At 46.0% G+C, this 17,982-nt stretch overlaps 1 protein-coding gene across 2 annotated transcripts in view; it reads right to left on the bottom strand.

The window, feature by feature from the left end:
- CDKL1 (cyclin dependent kinase like 1) overlaps positions 1–17,323 on the bottom strand; it is a 62,392-nt gene extending 45,069 nt beyond the window's left edge. Inside the window, exon 1 of one of the 2 annotated variants that reach the window (XM_064365850.1) lies at positions 16,853–17,323. In XM_064365850.1, the coding sequence (XP_064221920.1) occupies positions 16,853–17,023 (171 nt within the window). In that variant the 5' untranslated portion in view covers positions 17,024–17,323. The remainder of the gene's footprint in view (positions 1–16,852) is intronic. The other variant, XM_021668188.2, reaches the window with a different exon arrangement.
- Positions 17,324–17,982: the final 659 nt, after the last annotated feature.

Here is a 17,982-nt window from a genome sequence, read left to right on the forward strand (position 1 = left end):
AAAGGCTCTTATGCGGGATTCTGCCTGGAATGTTAATAGAACAGCAAGGAGGTCAGTGTTTTAGTCGCCTCTCCTGTCTTGTTTCCCATTGTTTCAGCTCATCTTTTAATTGAAGATTTGCTGAAACTGCTGCAGCAGCCAGTTTTGTGCACCTGTAGCCTGAGAGAGCCTCACCGCGGCTGCCCTCGGTCTTTGTTTTCTGCCCAGGGCTTGTGGAATGCTGCTGGGATTCTGCACTTGCGGGAGTTAACACTCCATGGGGGAGCCTTGGAACAAGGTGGGGTCAGGGGGTCAGGGTGCTTCAATGTCCTCTCTTCTGTTCCTTGGGTTCCTTAACGAGGCCTGGCAGGATGAGTCCCCGGTCCTGGTTACATTGGCTTTTCCTACTTCCTTGTTTTCTTTCCTGTTCCCTACTACTCTCTGGTATCACTTCCCAAAATAAACTCCTAACACACAGTCCCTGTCTCAGATTTTACTTTCTGGGAGGTGCAAAGGCTAAGACCGTTGGTACCAGAAGTGGCCTTAGCTAGCAGACCTTCAGAATGGAATTCTGGAACTGGATCAATCGTGGGGCAGTTGGCAACAAGGACCCCGCTGCTGGTGGTAAGTGGGGTGGGAGGAAGCCTGGGGAGCTGCAGCAACACAGTCGCGAAGCCTTTCGTCAGGGCTGGTTTTGAATGGGGTGCAGGTTTGCTTAGGCAATGCAGTGGCACATGAGAGGTATGAGGCAATGATCACTATGGGGAGTATTGAATAAGCTGGCTGTTGTTAACACCTTTAAATCACTGAAAAAGAGACAGAAAATGACAGGGTCAAGTTAGCCACCAACAGTCAACAGTGGGAGTCAAAAGTATTGCTGGCAGTATTTAGAGACATTTATCTCCTGCAGACAGGACAGACTGTGCCAAAAAATCGCTCTCAGGACTTAAAGAGCAGCAGAGCTACAGAGGGGACAATATCCAGCCAAACAGGTCTCTCATGTCTAAGTCAGGGCTATGGTGAGAAAAGAGAAGATTGCTGAGCTCTGGGATAGGGACATCTACAAGAAAGAGCCTGAGAATCTGAAATTCTCAAATTTCCCTGAACCTTCAGGGCTAGGAGAAGCGACTCAGTTCCATTGCTGTAGGTGAGCTGCTTCCTTTACCTGCAGACCCTAAAAATCCTTCACATGATGCAAGTGCCTCCATAGGAGGGGGATGCCTGTCCTTAGATTCTATCCCCACCTCCTTCCGGGGCCCACGGACCTATAATAGGATGAGGATGTAGCATTACTGAGTAGGGCAATAAGGTTCTTGCTCTGGGAGGAAATAACTGCACTCAAGGTTTACAAGACCTCCCTCACAGGGACCAGCAGCATCTCGAGGGGGCTGGGCCATGGCAGTAGTGAAATGTAAGGCTGGAGAGGGGGATATTCATTGATATGGAAGCACTGCACTGTCCCAAAACTTGGGACTTAAATTTTGACAAGGACACCTGCAGACAGTTCTTTTTAAAATTTTACTTTTAATTTTTATAGAGACAGTGTCATACTCTGTCATTCAGACTGGAGTGCAGCGGCATGATCATAGCTCCCTGCAGCCTTGAACTCCTAGGCTCAAGGGATCCTCCCGCCTCAGCCTCCCCAGTGACTGGATGGCTGGATAATTAAAACAAAATTTTTTTTGTAGAGACAGGGTCTCATCATCTTGCCCAGGTTGGTCTCAAACTTCTGGCCTCAAGTGATTCTGCCACCTCAACATCCCAAAGTGTTGGGATTACAGGCATGAGATACTGTGAGACACTGCCTGTCAAGACAATTTTTTTTTTTTTTTTTTTTTTTTTGAGACAGGGTCTCACTCTGTCACCCAGGCTGGAGTGTAGTGGTGCAATCTCAGCTCACTGCAACCTCCGCCTCCCGAGTTCAAGTGATTCTCTCACCTCAGCCTCCTGAGCAGCTGGGACTACAGATGTGCGCCTCATGCCTGGCTAATTTTTGTATTTGGTAGAGACGGGTTTCGCCAAGTTGGCCAGGCTGGTAACAAACTCCTGACCTCAAGTGATGCCCGTCTCAGTCTCCCAAAGTGCTGGGATTACAGGTGTGAGCCACAGCACACAGAAGGCAGTCTTAAACGTGCTGCTGGCTCAGCTCTTTGAAGGTTGGGCGTTTAGTAGATAAGGCAGACATGCTGGAACTGCCTCGGCAGAGTATTGAGGAAGGGGCCTGGGAACTCAAGGAGGTGGAAATGTTAGAAAGGCTGTGTGATGTGGGACTGCAGAACCCGCTGCCTGATTATCTTTCCTTGGAAGGTCCAGAGGATGCTCTCTCCACTAAAGAAGTAAGGAGCAGAAAGGAGGCCACTAGCATCTTCGAGAAGCTCATCACTGCCTGTCCTCTGTGGGTTGGGTAGACAGGTTTGACCTCAGTAGGCTGGAGGTACTACCACAGAACTAGGCTTTCTGGTTCTGATGAAAGTGATAAGATTCCAGAGTGACAGAGGCCAGGTGCTAACAGTGGCAAGGTACCTAAAATTACCATAATGGGAAGCACAGCCAGAACACCTTATATCACAGAAATCTGTGCTAATAATGCACAGATGGGATCTCGCCCTGGAGGTCCCATAAGTGAGACAGAAGGGCAGATAGTGTGTCACTTGATTTGCTTTGCCGGAAGAAACTGAGAGCAAGCAGAAGGTTGATGTCAACTGCTGGAGTGGAAAACGGCAGCTCCTCGCCCAGTTTCTAGATCTAAGTCAGTTACAGTCTAAAGTGTTGCTGAGTCACCTTGAAGGAGGATCCTGCAATGCCACTGCGAGTATTCCTCACTTTTCAAAGGGATCTGTGGCCATTTACCAGAGTAACTAGGAAAAGAAAATACTCAGACCTTTCAAAGGCTATGGGTACAGGGTCTGAGCTGGCACTGATATCTGGGACCCCAAATGCTATCATGGCCTCAGGCTAGAGTACCATTTCACAGTGGGCTTAACAGGTCCATGAATCAATTCTTGAGATTATTTCCGCCACTTGAGAAGTGCAAAGTGGGATAGATATCCTTAGTGTCGGCCGACCCTCACATTGGTTCTATGACCTGTGAAGTAAGAGCCAATAAGGCAGAAAGAGCCAGACAGAAGCTCCTGAAACTGCTCTTCCTCCCCACAACACAATCCTGGTCAAAATAGTAAACCCGAAGCAAAACCGCATCCCAGGAGAAAACGGAGTGATGAGTACCACCATCGAAGACTTAGGAATGCAGAGGTGGTGATCCCCATCCTAACCCCCTCACCTCACCTGGTAGACTACTATAAACTCAACCCAACTGTAGTTCCAACTGCAGAAATCGGGCTGGATATGCTATCTTTCCTGGAACTGATATACATAGGCTGTGGCACTTGACATGCAACTGTTGACTTGTTGAACATGTTCTTTCGAATTCCAATCAGGAAGTTAGCTCAAAAGCAGTTCACCTTTTGTGGGATGGACAGCAGTTCACATTCACTGTCTTGCCTGAAGCCTAACTCTCCTGCACTCTGTCACTATATAATCCACAAGGACCTTAATTGTCTTGATATTCCACTGAATATCATGCTACTCCACTGTACTGATGACATCATGTTAACTGGATCTCCCGGTGAACAAAAATGGCAAGTACTCTGGATGTCCAACTAAGATATGTGTGTACCAGAAAGTGGGAGAAAACCCTCTGGGGAATGGCATATAAGTGATATTCTAGGAATTCAATGGCCTGGGGCATGCTGTGACATCTTTTTTTTTTTTTTTTTTGAGACAAGGCCTTGTTCTTTCCTCAAGGCTGGAGTGCAATGGCATGATCATAGCTCTCTGTAGCCTTCAACTCCTGAGCTCAAGTGAGCCTCCCACCTCAGCCTCCCAAACAGCTGCACCACCATGTCCAGCTGCCTCCTCCTTAAAGGACAAATTGTTGCACCTTGTATCCCCTACCAGTTAAAAAATGGCATTGCTCTTGGTGGGTCTCTTTGGATTTTGGAGGCAGCAGATACAGCCCTTGGGCACTGCTCTGCCTAATTTACCAAGTGATTTAGAAGGCTGCTAACACTGAGTAGGACCCAGAACAAGAGGGAACTTTGCAGCAGGTCAAAGCTGCCCTACTACTCAGGCCATATGACTCGGCATGCCCAGTTGTGTAGAGGTGTCTAGCTCCTGACATGTTGGGCCTATGTTCAGTACCTGAACATAGGACATCAAGTGATTGAGTAACCCAGAGCTGCCCACTGTGAGCTGGATAATAGAGATCCACTGTCCACTGTACTATGAAACATCTGGAATCAGGCTCCAGCAGGTCTGGAGGGAACAAGCAAGTGACAAACAGAGGTAACCCATCCTCCCTAGTCATCTGTGTTGCTGCCCTGTCACCTCTCCTTCAGCTTACATGACTGAGGAACAAAGCCTCGTTCCTGGCTCACAGGTCTCTTCTGTATTCCTCTCAAGACCCAGCACAGGCCAGTGATGTGCACAGTGGATGCTTGACCTGTTTTACTGACTAACACAGTCCGTGTGAAGTACTGTGAGAAAAGGAATAGTACAATCGTGATGAAAATGAAAAATAACACAGACACAGCCAAGAATGAATGCAGCAACCTAGTGATAGTTATCAAGTCAATTATTTCATTGGTTTTTATGGGTAGTTGATCACATCTGTTGGTTTAAAACTTCTGTGTGGTTTTTTGTTTGTTTAGAGAAAGGGTCTCAATCTGTCACTCAGGCTGAAGTGCAGTGGTGTGATCATAGCTCACTGCAGCCTGGTACTCCTGGCTCAAGCTATCCTTGTGCTTCAGCCTCCCAAAGCGCTGAAATCACAGGAGTGAGCCACTATGCCTGGCCAGTTTGGAAATTCTTAACCTTTCATTATTCCAACAACAACAACAACAAAATAGATAGATTTCAAAGATTTTCAACCAGGCAATTTTACCCAAGAGTATTTTTACTAGAGGGGTTTTAAGGTTAATAAGCAATAAAGAAAGTTAATAATTAGCAAGAAAATATGCTTGTTGAAAGGAAATCTGTGGCCTAAAATATCAATTCTGCCAAATAAAAAGGCAGATTAAAATATTTTTCAAAATTTAAAGTGAAAGACACAAGCTTTGCCCCTTTAAGAATGCGTCCATTCATTTCATATAAAAATTACTACTCTTTCTGCCTCCCCTCTCCCTGCCTCCTTCCTTCATTCCTCTCTCCCTCCTTCCTTTCTTCCTCCCTCCCTCCCTCTGTTCCTTCCTTCCTTCTCTTCTCTCCTCTTCCTTCTCTTCCTTCCTTTCTCTCTCTCTCTCTCTTTCTCTCTCTCTCTCTTTTTCTCACTCTGTTGCCCAGGCTGGAGTGCCGTGGCTCAATCACATCACTGCAGCCTTGACCTCCCAGGCTTAGGTGATCCTCCCATCTCAGCCTCCCCAGTAGCTGGGACCACAGACGCACAAAACCATGCCTGGCTAATTTTAGTATTTTTTTTGTAGAGTCCAAGTTTCACCTTGTTGCCCAGGCTGGTCTGGAACTCCTGAGCTCAAGTGATCTGCCTGCTTTGACCTCCCAAAGTGTTAAGATTACAGGCGTAAGCCACCGTGCCTGGCCAATAATTACTATGTTGGGAGCCAGCCCAGAAACAACCTAGGAAGTTACGAGGGTCAACGGGGACAAAGAAATTAAGAGACAAGAAAGAGTTAGAGTGCGTAAAGGTGGGCTCCCAGGTGGCCGACGTGGGTAGGAGGATGTGAAGGCCCTGAGCGCTGGAGACCACACTATTTACTGAGTGGTTAAACAAAGAAACATGTGTTCAGGAATGTGGAGGGTGAAGAGGAAGGGAAGCATCAAGCAGATGATCTATAGCTATGGCGGGTTGGCATCTCCTTTGAAGGTATAGAGCGTGCTCTACTTTAGATACACTCAGTAAACAATCAGAGGAAAAGGCTGCAGCTAGAGCCAGCAAGTCTGGCCACATTCTGGTGCTTCAGAGAGCTCTTCCTTGCTTTCAGCACAGAGCATGGTCTTCCATTAACTCCCATCCTGTGCCAGATAAACGGGTCAGGTGTCAGCCTTTTATTCCCAACATTACTACCTTTTAGTGTAGTTTGAAGTCTTATAATTACGATATGTAATATACACTGTAGGCTAGGCATGGTGGCTCACACCTGTAATCCCAGCACTTTGGGAGGCCAAAGTGGGCGTATCACTTGAGGTCAGGAGTTCGAGACCAGCCTGGCCAATATGGTGAAACCTTGCCCCCACTACAAATATAAAAATTAGCTGGACGTGGTGGTGTGCATCCAGCTACTCAGGAGACTGAGGCAGGAGAATTGCTTGAACCTGGGGGGAGGAGGTTGCAGTGAGCCAAGATCACGCCCCTGCACTCCAGCCTGGGTGGAGTCCCCCCCCCGAAAAAAAAAAAAAAACCACATGCTGTCCACGTAGAAATTTTACAGGTTAGAAACAAAAATAAGTGGCAAAGAAATCAATAGCATAAATTACGTGTTTTATCCATGTGAATCATAAAAATCACTTATCTGCTTCGTCCTGCTCTGTGATATTTTGTTTTCTAGAGTCTACCGTGTGTGGCAGGGTGTGTGCAGTGGCAGCAGGACACTGAAAGACGGTGGCATGTGCTTAATCTCCTTGCAGACTGGGAGTCTTTGAGAAGGTAACCAGCCAGCTTGTTGATTTCTGCTTCTGTTGTTCTTAAAGTATTTGTGTGGCAGCTTTATCACTTAGGAGTTCACTACACAGCAGGAATATAATCTTTCTAGATAAACACATCAAGAGCTAAGCCAAAAAATCTTCTCATAAACAAACAAAATAGACTGTTACTATTTGCAGTTAGTGTATTATCTTGTAAAAATAAAATTAAACAGGTCTCCACTTGTTGAACAAATAGGGAGAGATAATGATAAGAGGACTGTTTGGTTTCTATCGATGTGGGCAAAGGAATGCTCTGTTTTGTCTCCTATGCTGTTGACAACCAGTTTACACAAACTCCCAGCATCTAGCTATACATTAGTAATGAACATCCATGGGCCAGATCTCTGCAAGTCTCTCCTGAGAACATCTGCGGAGAACGAAAGCTGTACCATCCCTCTGGCCCCAAACTGGCAGCTTATATGGCAAACATTATCTGCAGATGTGTTTCGCTTGGCCTGAATGATGTTAAAATTCTTAGAAATGACTTGTCAACATTTTAAGGTCAGGAAATTTCCTTCTCACTAAAAGGAACCACAGGTCTCTGGAGAAATGGCTGATCCAGGTCTGGGGAAGGATGAGCCCGGGACGTTCGGCTGTGCCACACAGGAAACGAGTGCTCAAAGAAGGGTGGACATCTGTCAGGACACCGGAGCTAGATGGAAGGAGCCCCAGATGCTACATGCATAACAATTTCAGAGTCAAAAAGAATACTGACAGTGATGGTGTGTAACGTTGAATTTTTTTTTTTTTTTGATACAGAGTTGTGCTCTTGTTGCCCAGGCTGGGTACAGTGGCATGATCTCAGCTCATGATAACCTCCGCCTCTCGGGTTCAAGCGATTCCCCTGCCTCAGCCTCCCGAGTAGCTGGGATCACAGGCGTGTGCCACCACGCCCAGCTAATTTTGTATTTTTAGTAGAGACGGGGTTTCTCCATGTTGGTCAGGCAGGTCTCAAACTCCCAACCTCAGGTATCCACCTGCCTCAGCCTCCCAAAGTGCTGGGATTACAGGCATGAGCCACCATGCCCGGCCAACATATTGAATTTTTAAAAATCCATGAATTCACAGTGATACTAAAAGCCTCGGTGGTGGGGGAGAGGGAAAGAAAATCTCTTTTTTTTACAGAAAAATGATAACTAATGAGTATAGAAAGAATTATAGGCTGGGTGCAGTGGCTCACGCCTGTAATCCCAGCACTTTGGGAGGCTGAGGCCATCAAATCATGAGGTCAGGAGTTTAATACCGGCCTGACCAACATGGTGAAACCACGTCTCTACTAAAAATGCAAAAATTAGCCAGGCGTGGTGGTGCACACCTGTAATGCCAGCTACTCAGGAGGCTGAGGCAGGAGAATCGCTTAAACCCGGGAGGCAGAGGTTACCATGAGCTGAGATCACACCACTGCACTCCAGCCTGGAGGGCAGAGTGAGACTCCATCTCAAAAAAAAAAAAAAAGAATTATAGAAAAATAACTGTTTTACAATAACTTTTAAATAATTGATTCAGGCAAGAATCATCAGTGATTAAAACCATTGGGTGATGCCGGGCACAGTGGCTCACACCTGTAATTCCAGCACTTTAGGAGGATGAGGTGGGCGGATCACTTGAGGCCACCATGATGAAACCCCAACTCTACTAAAAATACAAAAATTAGCTGGGCATGGTGGCAGGCACCTATAATTCCAGCCGCTCAGCAGACTGAAGCAGGAGAATTGCTTGAACCCAGGAGGTGGAGGTTGCAGTGAGCCAAGATCGCACCACTGCACTCGAGCCTAGGCGACAAAACAAGACTCAGTCTCAAAAAAAAAAAGAAAACCACTGGGCAAAAGTTGTTGGGGAACAAGGCAGTCACAGTTTCAAAATATCACCCCACAGATAACTTACTAATTATAAAGGAGAAAATTATTTTTACAATTGAGAAATATGGCAGACCCATCTTAACCAAGGAATAAACTGATAGCCTCCAATTAGGGGACAAAAATGACATCATATACTTCCTGACGGGAGCTAGTGTGAAGGACACAGCTTCACCCATGCAGTGTTCTTACTGAAGACATTTAACCTGTAACAAATCATGTGGAAACAGCCAGTTAGTCTAAGTCGAGGCACATTTGCAAAACAGATGGACTGGACTTTTCAAAAATGTCGGTATCATGAAAGATGAAATAGGAGAATAAAGAAGGTAGAAACGTCTTTCAGATTAAAGGGACTAAAGAGTCATGCAATGTACAGTGACTGAATAGATCCTGGAATTTTAAAATAACTATATACATTTATAGATATAATTAGTTACATATAGTTATATAACAATTATTGGAACAATATGAGAAATTTGACACAGACCATATATTAGATAATAGGATTGAGCCAATGATAAATGTATTGAGTACAGAAATCATAATATGATTATATAGAAGAACATCTTTGTTTCAGGAGATTAATGCTGAATATTTAGGTAGATGGCTCAGCCAAAAAAGTGTGTGTGTGAGAGAGAGAGAGAGAGAGAGAGACACAGAGGCAGAAACAGAGATAAAGGAAGTGCAGGCACAGTGGCTCACGCATGTAATCCCAGGGCTTTGGGAGGTTGAAGTGGGAAGATTGCTTAAGGCCAGGAGTTTGAGACCAGCCTGGGCAACATAGTAAAATCCTATCTCGACAAAAAATATAAAAAATTAGCCAGGCACTATGGCTCACATGCCTGTAATGCCAGCAACTCAGGAGGCTGAGGCAGAAGGATCACTTGAGCCCAGGATTTCAAGAGTACAGTGAGCCACGATTGTGCCATGGCACTCCAGACTGGGCAACAGAGTGAGACTCTGTCTCTGAAAAGGAAGAATGCGAAAAAGACAGAAAGGAAATGCAGCAAAATTCGAACAGCTGGTGAACTAATCCAGCTAAGGGCACGCAGGCATTCATTGTACTCTTCTCTCCACTTCTGTACATTTTCATTTTTTCTCAGAATAAAAGGTTGTAGGAAAAACCCCAGGACACTTGACATGAAATTCTGATTTCTAGATTTTTAACAAAGACTCTGGCTGGACATGAGGAGTCATGCCTGTAATCCCAGCACTTCGGGAGGCCGAGGCAAGAGGACTGCTTGAGTGCAGGAGTTTGAGACCAGCCTGGGAAACATGGAGAAACTCCATCTCTACAAAGAATTAGCCTGGTGTGGTGACGCATTCCTGTGGTCCCAGCTATTCAGGAGGCTGAGGTGGGAGGATCACCTGAGCCCTGGAGACTGAGGCTGCAGTGAGCCATCACTGCACCACTGCACTCCAGCCTGGGCAACAGAGTGAGACCCTGTCTTTTTTTTTAAAAAAAGGCAGAGGGTAGTGTGGTGACTCACACCTGTAATCCCAGCACTTTGGGAGGCCGAGGCAGGTGGATCACCTGGAGTCAGGAGTTTGCAACCAGCCTGGCCAACATGGTGAACCCCTGTCTCTACTAAAAATACAAAATATCAGCCGGGCATGGTAGCAGGCACCTGTAATCCCAGCTACTTGGGAGGCTGAGGCACGAGACTTGCTTGAGCCCGGGAGGCAGAGGTTGCAGTGAGCCGAGATCGCGCCACTGCACTCCAGCCTGTGTGACAAGAGCGAGACTCCATCTCGGGGGAAAAAAAAAAAAAGACCGAAAACCCAGTACCCTAGGCTTGCAGTCTGTGGCGCTGAGCAGTGGCTGTCCACTGCAGATGAGACATGAGGATTCCAGTTTGCTGCAGTCTCTACCCCGCCATCTTGCCCTATATTCAGGCTGCTTCCCTCATTTATGTTAACAATGTGATTCCACAGATGTTTGGGGTTGTTAATCTATAATCCATAACAGAAAATGCTGAACTCAGCAAAAATAATTAATAGACATATGTTATTAATCCACTTCAACAAGTCAAGTAAACAATCAGAAGACAGGGAGCCTAGAAATGACCCCTATTAGCAACAGCAGGACTAGATTCTGAAAGATGTCACAGGATTTTCCACTGAGGTTTTTACTGAGTTAGCAAACACTCCTTCAACTAATATTTGAGGAGCAGAAGCCTTTACAACTGTGAAAGTTCTAATTAGATTGTAATACTAGGGACCATTCACATGGTACTCTATTAGCATTTAGTGGATATGGCCGTGGCACAGAGCACGTTCAATTAAGCACTTAATAAATGCTGTGGATAACAGGCAACCTTGACAGTCCTACTTCTTACAGCGTATGCCTGTCACCATGACGGTATGTGCACAGCAGGACTTCTGGTCTGCTCTTTGGAGCTAGTGAGCCTCGTGGGGGACCGTGTGAAGAGCTTTGTCTCCTGAGCCTCTGCTGGCCTCAGTACCATGTTGAAATCCCACCCTTCAGCCTTCCCATCTGTGCTTTCCTCTCTCTATACTAGTGCTCCCTCTGACCCTCTACTCTCCTGTTCTTGCATCCTGGAGGCTGCTTGACTGCTGTTAGATGTTTGGCCCACACGCCCTCTGCTCTCCTCAGCAAAAAATCAGCAAAGCGATGCCAAATAGGGACATAAATCATAGAGATAAGGTGGGCCAGGCTCCAGGAAGCACTAGAGCTTGCCCAGGGTCGCTCCACAGCTTCGAGCACAATTGGAAACTGAAGTCCCAGGCCCAGCACGGTGGCTCATGTCTGTAATCCCAGCACTTTGGGAAGCTGAGGCAGGCAGATCATGAGGTCAGGAGTTTGAGACCAGCCTGGCCAACATAGTGAAACCCTGTCTCTACTAAAAATACAAAAATTAGCCGGATGTGGTGGCATGCGCCTGTGGACTCATCTACTGGGGAGGCTGAGGCAGGAAAATCACTTGAACCTGGGAAGTGGAGGTTGCAGTGAGCCAAGATTGCTCCTCTACACTCTAGTCTGGGCAGCAGAGTAAGACTGTCTCAAAAAAAAAAAAAAAGAAAAAAACCAAAAAGGAAAAGAAACTGCAGTCCTAACTGCAGCCCCTGTCCCCATGCAGTCACACAGCCCCTGTCCCTACCAGAAGGCTACTGATGAGAGGAGACAGAGGAAAGAAACGGATGCTCAGAGCATTCTGCAAGTTACTACCATTCATAGGAATGAAAATCAAATGAGAGCATAGTCCTGGCACCGAGGATACACTCAACAGTCCCATTCGCCCACACCCCAAGTACCTTTTCCCATTTCTGTCCCCGTAAAGAGTCATTTTACACAGTTTTTCCTAATCACTTGCCAATAAAATTTTAACATCACAAAAATACTACATATCTGTATATGAACCACATGTATATCTGTGCTTTAAACAATACAAAATTAGATTTTTTTGCTACCTGCCAAGAATCGATTTTCACCCTTTATGAGTGATCTTGTTCCCATTATGAATTTCCACGTTCCATTGTAATATTTAGAATTAATTTTCAAATGGACATTTCCCCTCACGCTAATTCTCATCTTTGTGGGTGGCAAACCGTAACTTTGAGCCTTCTAAAATAGTCCACAGGGTTCTGGAATGAGATACAGAAAGAGCTGTTGCTCCAGCACGTCTGCACTCAGCCTTCCACAGAAGCCACGAACCTCACAGCTAAGGCCTTGCTGGAGAAACGGCAGTATAAATTCTGAGGACCAGTCACTGGGAGACTTCAGAGTATGGTGTTTGGTGTAAAGTGACGGATGGTTCTGGTGTGGGCAAGCCGCATGGCATGAACTTGGGAACAGAGAACTGTGACTGCATTCCAGCTCACTGAGCGGGAGGCCTTGGCAAATCATTAACCATCCAGAATCCATTTGTAAAATGGGATAACAATATCTACCTTCTAAGGTTGTCATTAATGTAATTTATGCATCCTAGGTAAAAACCATACTTGGCAGTTTGTCCAAATCTACTAGGTCCTTTGCCCTTACCTGCTGCAGAGAAGACGATTCCTTCTTCTTGTCTCTCTTGTTTTTCATGTCTTCTGGAGGGAGAGCTGTCACAGACAATGTCCCAGCTGCTGCGTTCAGCCCTTGACTGATGCTGGTCTAATATATTTTAATGCCCCCATACCATCTGCCATAAGTAGAACATCTACCCAGAGATCCCATAATGATTCTGTCCTGTCCTTGACCTCCAACTCCGCTAGAAGCATCTACTTTTTCTGCCACTGCAGGTGAAATTCTTTCCTTCCTCTTCCTACCATTTTCATTCCACAGAGAGAAGGTTCAGCAGCATAGGGGCTTGGGGCCTTAGTAACACAATCATTCTAGGTTGGTTGGTTTGTATTTGTTTTGAACCACATAACCCCCTCCTTGTGGGACACACAGATATTCCTCCAAGGGGCTGCGTTGAGTTCAAGTGCATCCACCTGCTTTATGCAGAACCACTGCTCACTTCCCACCACAGGGCCTGTGATGCATCAGTCCATCGTGCCTGACTTCTTGATTTTTTTTTTTGAGACAGGGTCTTACTCTGTTGCCCAGGCTGGAGTGGTGATGGCACAATCACAGCTCACTGCAGCCTTGACTCCCAGAACTCAGGTGATCTTCCCACCTCAGCTTCCTGGATAGTTGGGACTATGAGTGCATGCCACCCTGCCCAGCTAATTTTTCTATTTTTTGTAGAGATGGGGTCTCACCACATTGCCCAGGCTGGTTTTGAACTCCTGGGCTCAAGAGATCTGCACGTTGGCTTCCCAAAATACTGGAATTGCAGGTGTATGCCATCGTGCCCAGCTCCTAACTTCTTGATTTAAGGTGATTTTCTTTCAGTCACCTTGTCTCTCTCTGTAACCTGACTTCTAGTTGTGACCATCCTACCTTTCATCCAATAAATCCTTAATATGTTTAAACCTAAGTTATGGAAAGGAGTTGAATTCATGTAGGGTCCATGTTTCACATGCAAACTAGAAGACGGTGAATACCCTGGTAGAAGAAGTTCCACCCCATAGCTTGGAGTCAGCTGTGGATCCTGTTACAGAAAGATTAAGGAAAGCGTACATAAAGAATCTAGCAGTCTTACTCTGTCGCCCAGGCTGGAGCACAGTGGCGCGATCTCGGTTCACTGGAGTCTCCACCTCCTGGCTTCAAGCAATTATCCCGTCTCAGACTCCCAAGTAGCTGGGATTACAGGTGCCTCCCACCATACCTGGCTAGTTTTGTATTTTTAATAGAGACACGGTTCACCTGTTGGCCTTAAGCTCCTGACCTCAAGTGATCTGCCTGTCTCAGCCTCCCAAAGTGCTGAGATTACAGGCCTGAGCCACCACATCCAGCCTAAATTGTCTTTTTTTATGCAATTATATTTTTGGTTAATATGGCTGAGGTCAGTAACTCAAGGTCATGGCTCCAGCAATTCTCTCCCTAGTCCAAAATCAAGTTTTTTTCCTCTACTGGATTTACCCCATTAGCATACAAATGTACTTATCACTTGCGGGGGTGGGGGCAGCTAGATTTTCCTTGCTATTATTCTTCTTAGCAAACAATATATTTTATCATACACTCAGCATATCTCAACAACCTGATCCTGTTGGACCCTGGCTTCCCCCTTCCTCCTCTTCCTGGCCTGTTAGCACCCACCAGGCATCTTGGCCAAGACACTGCGGTTATTAATTACCTGTGTTGCCTTAATACGCCGTGCTTTCCACTTACACATCTTTTCCTAGGATAGAGTGTCTGCCTTGAATGCCTTATCTCTCATTCCATGTTCCTTAAACATTTCGAAGTTCAGCTCAAACATGTCCCCAATCACTTTATTTTCACCATTCAACAAGCACCTAGAGTTCTTACCAGGCAAGAGTACGCATGCCCTGCTCACTGGGAACCCAGTCTATCAGGAGTGAGAGCCAAAGGTCAGTTCATCCTACCTCCCTTCCAAGAGCTGAGCTTCTGAAAAGTAGGGTGTACAACTCTGTATAAACATTGTTTTAGGCACAACTGGGGCTCGATGACTACTGAATACATAAATGGAGGAAATAAAATGTTTATTTCCCATACTCTCAATTCACCTACTCGGCAAATATTGACTAAGTATCTTTATTTTATAAGAGACAGGGTCTCACTCTGTCACCCAGGCTAGAGTACAGTGGCCTAATCATAGCTCACCGTAGCCTTGAACTGCTGGGCTTAAGCCATCTTCTCGCCTTAGCCTCCTTCCCAAGTAGCTAGGGCTACAGGCATGCACCACCATGCCCAGCGTAGTACATGGTATGTGTTAGGAATATCACACAACTCTGAAAAGTTACAGCTTTAAGGGACAGACTCTACCTATAATCTAGTCCCACCACTTCATAGACATCAGGGGTGTCTACATCTGTGCACTTAATCTGGAGAGTGAGGGCATGCTTTGAAATCAGGCTCATGTGCACACAAACCCATCCTTTGGAGTACATCAATATTCAGTTAAGAGAACACATCTGACTTCCCAATTCATTGGCAAATCCACCTTTCCTAAGAGCTTATTTTGTTAACTACTGTTTTTCAATCCAACAATAACATTTGTTGGAGGCCTAGATATGCCAACGAGTGAGTGTGTTTTGGAGATACAGAGATACAGAGGCAAAGTCTCCATCCTAGAAGAATCAATTAATTTGGGGAGCTATCACTGTGAATGTAGTATTGATAAAGTATGGTGAGAGATTTGAAAGGGGAGGTCACAAAAGTAATCTTCAGAATCAGAAAAAGAGTATCTTTTTGCAAGAAACAGATTTTCTTTCAGTAAATGAACCTTTGAAATGTCATGATTACCTCCTCCCCTAGGGAAAGCCCGAGAAAGTGAAAATGCCCAACAGCCTCCCTGTGTACAGAGGGTAAGGGTAGAGTGACCCAGGCAGGAGGATGGTCAAACACTGCAAGTCTCACCCCTTCCTATGAGAGCACTCCCCTGGGGGGCTTTGGAAGCATCGCCTCTCAACAGATAATATCCTGCTGGTTAAGAACATTCCAAACCTAAATAGAAAAGTTGCCCTGTTATCCACCCATTTCAGTTGATCCAAAGCTTGCTACTTCCCATTTAGGTTCCTTATCTAGAAGTGACCCCACACACTTATCCAAGGGCAAAAGATTTTTAGAGTGATCTGGAGAAAATGGAGAAGCAAGGATAATAGTAAATCCCCTGGAAGTTTCATTAATCTCTCTCTCACTAAGTTGCTCTTGTCATGTAGTTAGTTATACAGGTCAGAACACAGAGGCCATAACTGAAACAAAGTTGACCTCCACCGTATTCATTACATGTCCCCTTTCACATTGCGATTTGGATTTCATCTTTACAGAAGTTCTGTAAAGAAGTCTCTCCATTAGGGGAAAGCACACTTTCAGCTTGTAATAAATACCTTTCCCCCCATGATATCATGGTATTTTTAGGGTTAACCAATACACATTTCAGAAGTGATCAGGCCAGGCTTGATGGATCATGCCTGTAATCCCAGCACTTTGGGATGGCAAAGTGGGAGGATGGCTTGAGGCCAGGAGTTCAAGACAAACTTGGCCAACATAGCGAGATCCCTTCTCTACAAAAAGTAAAAAAAAAGAAAAAAAATTAGAAAGTGATCATTTCACTTCTTTAAGGAGAACGCTTCTTTCTAGAAACAGGACATGATGATGCTCAGCAGTAAACACATATGAGGTGTGATGAAAACCTGTGAGCTTCCTAGCAGTTTGAAAACAGGTAAATGATTAATTCTCTTAATAGACTGAATATACCAATAGAAAATACCTTAGAAGTTTAAAAATCAACAATGCTAGCAAAACTGAATTTTCTTACACCCCCAAACTATCAAATTGTGATGGCTCTTGAAAAGCCAGGTCTACAGGTGGGAGAGAAACTATTGGGAAAAAAAATAAAATGTCGCACAGCATCTCTCAAAGTGAATGCCACCTTACCTGGCACTTTTGTTTCTCCTTTCTAGTTCATTATATAATTAGTGACTTGTGCACAAACATCCCATTTGTGTCACTTAAGTCAAAAGGCTATCATGTAAGATATAACCATGTGCCATGACACTCTTTCAACATAACATGACTCATTTTATTTCTTTCATCCCTAAAAATTCACTTAAAAGAAAAAGTGGAGCCTGGAGTAGTGGCTAGAACCTGTAATCCCAGCTACTCAGGAGGCTGAGGCAGAAGGATGGCTTGAGCCCAGGAGTTCCAGGCTGCAGTGAGCTATTACCACATCACTGCACTCCAGCCTGGGTGACAGAGTGAGACCCTATCTTGAAAAAGAAAAAAGGAAAAGTGAGTCAATTACCTTGAGCATGCGGATTTCCCGAAGGGCGATTTTCTTTATGACAGGGTCATCTTCTGATTCCAGAAACCTCTTGATGGCCACAATCTGACCCGTGTCCCTGTTTCTACATTTGAAAACAACTCCATAGGATCCTTCTCCAATTTTCCCAATTTTTTCATACTTCTCCATCATAGAGGAATAAATCTTAAAATGGATCGGATCTTCGGCCGGGCGCGGTGGCTGACGCCTGTAATCCCAGCACTTTCGCAGGCCGAGGCAGGTGGATCACGAGGTCAGGAATTCGAGGCCAGCCTGGCCAACATAGTGAAACCCCGACTCTACTAAAACTACAAAAAATTAGCCGGGTGTAGTGGTGGGCGCCTGTAGTCCCAGCTACTCAGGAGGCTGAGGCAGGAGAATCGCTTGAACCCGGTAGGCAGAGGTTGTAGTGAGCCGAGATCGCACCTTTACATTCCAGCCGGGGCGACAATTCAAGACTCCGTCCAAAAAAAAAAAAAAAAAAAAAAAAAGGGATCTTCACATTGTTTGAAAACGTCGCTTATAAAATATTGGCACGAACGGACTTTACTAGAGCCCCACCCAACGATGGGTGTTTGTCACGGGTCTAGAACAGAACAGCAGACGTTAAGGAATGAAGAGTGGAACCGTGTCGGCAATAGCAACGCGATCAGGAATAACAGCTTAGAGTTCGCTGCCTGGGGTAACCCGATTTTAATCGCCCGTTAAATACCCTGCAAGTTAAAATGTAACCTGCCTTCCTAAAACGAGCCGAGCAGTAAGACAATCTATCTTTTTAACGCTATAGTTCATCCGACCTAAGACACATGAGCTGGCTGAAGCACCGGGAGGGCGAAGGGCTTCCCCGGTTCTAATTTCGGGTCTCATTTCCCTGCAGCAAGAAGACACCTCCCGGCTCCCCGCGGCGAGGGCGGCGGCGAGGCCCGGCCGCAGGAGACCACCCCGCGCCCCGCGCCCCGCGCCCCGCGCCCCGCGCCCCGCGCCCCGCGCCCCGCGCCCCGCGCCCCTACCTACACCCTGGCCACGCCGCGCAGCCTGGAGCGGCGCCACGTGCTGGCCCGGGAAGCCCCGCGCCTCCTTGCCGGCGGGGACTCACCGCGTCTCGGCGGTCT

Source organism: Aotus nancymaae, unplaced genomic scaffold (assembly GCF_030222135.1).
Source record: "Aotus nancymaae isolate 86718 unplaced genomic scaffold, 86718_ANA_hifiasm-v0.15.2.pri h1tg000062l, whole genome shotgun sequence".
Classification (NCBI taxonomy): domain Eukaryota; kingdom Metazoa; phylum Chordata; class Mammalia; order Primates; family Aotidae; genus Aotus; species Aotus nancymaae.